The sequence below is a fragment of the Gavialis gangeticus genome, unplaced genomic scaffold (assembly GCF_001723915.1).
Source record: "Gavialis gangeticus isolate Ggan-Ray unplaced genomic scaffold, GavGan_comp1, whole genome shotgun sequence".
In the NCBI taxonomy this organism is placed as follows: Eukaryota; Metazoa; Chordata; order Crocodylia; family Gavialidae; genus Gavialis; species Gavialis gangeticus.
Window position 1 is genome coordinate 153,082,006 of NW_017729022.1, and position 4,626 is coordinate 153,086,631.

General features: G+C 38.3%; 1 protein-coding gene across 7 annotated transcripts in view; it reads left to right on the top strand.

Moving 5' to 3' along the window:
• PREPL (prolyl endopeptidase-like) overlaps positions 1-4,626 on the top strand; it is a 52,307-nt gene that overhangs the window by 27,612 nt on the left and 20,069 nt on the right. For all 7 annotated transcript variants that reach the window (XM_019516341.1, XM_019516336.1, XM_019516337.1 and 4 more), the window contains 3 exons: positions 1,750-1,935; positions 3,520-3,723; positions 4,515-4,622. In XM_019516341.1, coding sequence (XP_019371886.1) covers positions 1,750-1,935; positions 3,520-3,723; positions 4,515-4,622 — 498 coding nt within the window. The remainder of the gene's footprint in view (positions 1-1,749; positions 1,936-3,519; positions 3,724-4,514; positions 4,623-4,626) is intronic.

Below are 4,626 nucleotides of genomic sequence, written 5' to 3' on the forward strand. Positions count from 1 at the left end.
TGGCAGTAGTCCCCCCATCCCCCAACAGGCTTAGTTTAAAGCCTGGTAGAGCAGGTCAGCCAGTCTTATTACATGAAAAACAGCACATCAGTCCATCATATCTCATAAGGCCTAAACTGACTTGTAAATCTATGTAATACTGCATGCACTAGAACTTTGCTTACAGCTCTTTCTGTTCCACATCTAATGCTCACGTTGCCCTGTTGGAAACTACTTCATCTTTTTATTGACTTTTTTGCTGAATTATTTAGAATCTCATTGGAAGCAGTACAAGCAACGTTTGTTAGAAAGAAACCATCATGCTGCTCTGTTTGGCATTTTTTTCAATTTACAGTTTGCAGAACCTAATCGGGGAGTCTTGCCCTTTGTCTTGCTGCCAACATAGTACCTAATACTAATACTTCTCTTCATTATGTATGCTCAGTTACCAAAATTGAACAAGCACTCTTAGTATTTGAACAAAGAGCTATGTCCATTTCTGAAGGCACTTCATCTACCTTTGAAGCAGAAGTCAGGATACCTTACCATATTTGACACTCTTGCCCCTTTGGCCCAAGTGGCAAACCAATATTTGGGGCCTCAGTGGAAAGAACCCAAAAGGAAGATACATCTGCGATACATGTAACGTATTTATTGGGCGTAGCTGTACTTATGTACAAAGTGTATGTATGAAATTATGTCCACTGACCACAGCAGAAACACAATAGCCAATTTCCTGGTTCATAGTTTCCAAGTCTTATCTTAGCAGCAATTCCCGGGCACCAAGGAGCTCGATCTCTCTGATCTCTCTCAAGGCTATGTTCACTGTGTCTCTTGCTTTCCTGACTCAGACACAGCTACCACCAAACATTTTTTTAGCTACTGCATTTAACAGAGTCACAGGGAAACCCCAAAGCCCACACAATTTAGCTTTTTATAAACCTTGTTTTGAAGTCAGTTGCCTTAGGTGGTTACTTCTTCTATTGTCTCCAGCTACTACATTAAAGGTCATTTAGTTGCTCTTCCTGTTTAGTTGTTCTTCCTGGCTTCTTACAGACATTTAGTTTCTCCTGGGAGAGTCGCTGCCCTCCCAGGAGAAACCATGAGTGTACAGATGTTCAGGTTTTTTTCTCCCAGGGTAAAAATAGCCACTCCAGGAGAAAAATAACTTGGAAACAACCAGAGTTAAAACACTGCTTGGAGGGTTTTTCCTAGGACAGCAAATATCTGTACGTCATGGTTTTTCACAGAAGAGAACATGGTACTAAAGTTTCTTGCCTCCTCCTTCCCTTCCCCCAAACCCCCCACTCCAGAATATGCTCCCCTTCACAATCCACATGTTGTGCTGCAGGGAAAAACAAGCTGACCACGGGCAGTCTGGGTTATCTAATCAGGGCTGTCCTGTGCATTGCTGTGATCTGTTGTTCAGCAAACTAAAAAAGACTGCAGAGCATGCTGGGATGTGGGCACTGGGCACACCCCTCCCCCCCGAATGCAAGCTCTACTTTTCAGGGCCTCAGCATTCAATTGTCTGTACATGCAGCTCTGGGTAACTTTCTACAAAGAGAACAAACCTGGGAGAAGTCTCTCAGGTTATTTGAATGTGTGTACATAGCCTTAGTGTCAATGAAGAGCATTTAGCTTTTTACACACCAGCTTTGATCAGACAGACATTCATTCCTTCCAGCATTACAGAGTTGTATAAAATCCTTTTGTGCACGTACTGTGATTCATGTTTCGTTCATTTCCCCACTCCCCTTTATTTTGTAGCTGATGAAGACACCACTTGGTTCCTGTGGCATGGAAAACTGGCAGTCTGTTTACACACTGAAAGAAAAGACTAAGCTAATAGACATGGAGATGTTCAAAGATCAGTGTGTGATGTTTCTGAAATACTACAATCATCTTTATTTAAATGTGATTTCTCTTGCTTCTCACTCTGTTCAGTCTGTTGAGGTACATTTCTGGATCTGTGTTTTTATATGAATCACTTTTCCATTTGATTTTGAATACATACCTTTAAAGTGAAAATTAATATACATGTCATTAGATGAGATGCTTTGTAAGTGTGACAGCTTGTTCTTATGGTACCTTCAGGTGTCTGTTACTGTTTTCTCTGACTTCCATGAAGCCTGTTATCTATCATAAGTCCTAGTTCCTATTGCTCAGGTAAAACACTACCTTTACTCCCCAGCCAGTCTCATTGACTTCACTGGGTCTGTTGGTTATCACGCTGTTTAGTGTGAGTAAGGAAATCCTAATGTGACTATCTGAAAAGAGCAAGCTAGATATCTGGAGGCAGTTGTGCCTGATGAGGCATTCTGAAGACCAGAGTGCAACAAAAACATTCCACAGTGGTGAAATATTGAAAAGGAGAATCATGTTTCAGTTGCAATACGATTTATGAAAAGGCATATTTCTTCCCTTTTCCGTGTACCAAATGTTTGTTGTGGCTTAGAAATTAAAAAGAAACTTGTTCTCAAAAATGCATTATTTTCTGTAACAATTCAATTGCAAGCCTTAAAATTTCAGTTTCTTTAGGTTTATTCCAAAACAAAGACTTTTGAAGAATTTCTGCCCTATTTGCAATGAGTTACTAATGTGAAATTCAACAATATATTAATAGTGTTCCTGTAGTTAAGTATAGTATGCTTTCTGCACGGTTACTGAGATGGTTGCCTTTTCAAATGATCTTATTCAGTTACTCAATTGTTCAGAGAAGGGACTTCAATTTCTCTGTAAAACTTCGACTTTTAGTGCCACAATTTCTGAAGCTTCCATCAACCTGCTAACCAAAGCTCCTTAAAGTAAGCAAGCTGTGGTCTAGCAGAGGGCTTGACGCAGGAACCTGCTGCTTCCAAAGAATGAATCTTGATTCCTTTCATTTTTAGTAGAGTTAAAAATCTTACATAATAGCAGTGAGTTTCTGAGGGTAGATGTGCCAAGAAAAGGTTTTGTTCTTCACAATGGTGAGCATTGGGAACAAAGTTAGAGGTAGGGGTTTTAAGTGGCTGAGCACTACTGAGCTAACTCATGGCAATGGAGTAATAACTGACATTGACTTGGCTTTATTACAAGTTGAACAAGAAGTGGAGATCAAAGGGAAATGGGAAATGAAAAAATTATTAAAAATACAGTATCGTTCAAGGTCATATTGAAACAGAATGCATTAATTATAATTTTTTTTAATGTTGCTAATATTCTCATTATAACTGGCACCTTGAATATCACTGCATACATATTCTGTCCTTTATGACAAACTTTAGAATTAGGTTATATTTTCAATTTTAAGCAGTTGTTGAACCTTCATTCAGTGGCTTTAGAAGCAGGGTTTAGCTAAATTCTTCCACTCAGTGACACTGTGTTTCATTATATATTTTAATTTATAAGAAATTAAGCTTATGTTAAAGTCAAGCAGAAGGTAATTAAGCATGATGCTCAAATCTTTTAATCGAAGAGGCAGCACTGGACATAGTTCAAAAAGCAATATAAGGGTCTCACTTTAAATGTTGGGGTTGTTAATGATCTGCATTTTCACAGCTACCTGCCTGGGCCTGTGCATTTGAATTGGAACCCCATCCTGAGTACAACACCAGCACTTGCTATTTTCAGCTTGCCTCCCCTGTTCAGCCCCCTAAACGTTTTGCATATTCATTGGTGGAAAATCATCTCATTGAGCAAGTTGAGCAAGAGGTACCAATTACACTGAATTGTCACACTGTACATTTAACAGCTAAAAGCAAGGTAAGATTTTTTCAACTGTTTTGCCCATCCCCCACTACTTTTCTTTTTCCCCCCTTTAGAAAAACTGCATTTGCAAAGGAATAGGGATTACAAACCATAAGGAACAGTGGGTTCTACAGTTACTAAAACGGTGGGTGTTTTCTCAGATGATATATAAAAGCAGGGAAAAATGGCATTAGGATTTTTTTTTTAATTTTTTCTTAACATTGGGGTGATAAAAGAGAATGGAGGGATACATGAACACTAATATGAAAATTGAAATATTTTCTTCTTTATGTGACATTACCAGTTGGTACAGTTCACCATATCCTGCTTGATAAAGAAAGGGAAAATATCAGTTGTTTTAAAATATTGACATAGTGTGTGCCTGTCAGACAAGGAAAGTTTTAACAACCGTTTGTGGGGGGGAGGGGGGTTAGTAAAAAAAAAAAAGTGGGGACGTTAAGTTAATAAGAGTTTTCCGCTGCAGTAAGTGCTAAACTATTCAGTTCATAATACATATTGGTGCTGTTATGGGAGGAGTGAAGAGCTGGGTGCTTTGATACTTTAAAAACACCACAGGTGTTGCACTTAAATGAATGTTACACTCTGCATCAGTAAGCCAGCCCAGCAGAGGTTCAGTCTCTTGCTTTATTTTTCAAGAGGGCTTTGTACAATCTAAGTGAAAAAAATTACTGTAATCAAAAAAAAAAAAAAAACACTTCTTAAAATAAATAATTGAAGTTTTCATTGCCATGTGTCACTGTGAATTCTGAAACATCCTTTAATGTAAAATACTCCTTCATTTCCAGGATGAAACTTTGGTGCCAATTACAGTTTTTCATAATACAAATTCTAAAGAGCTACACAGGAAACCACTTCTAGTTCATGTATATGGAGCTTATGGCATAGATTTGAACATGA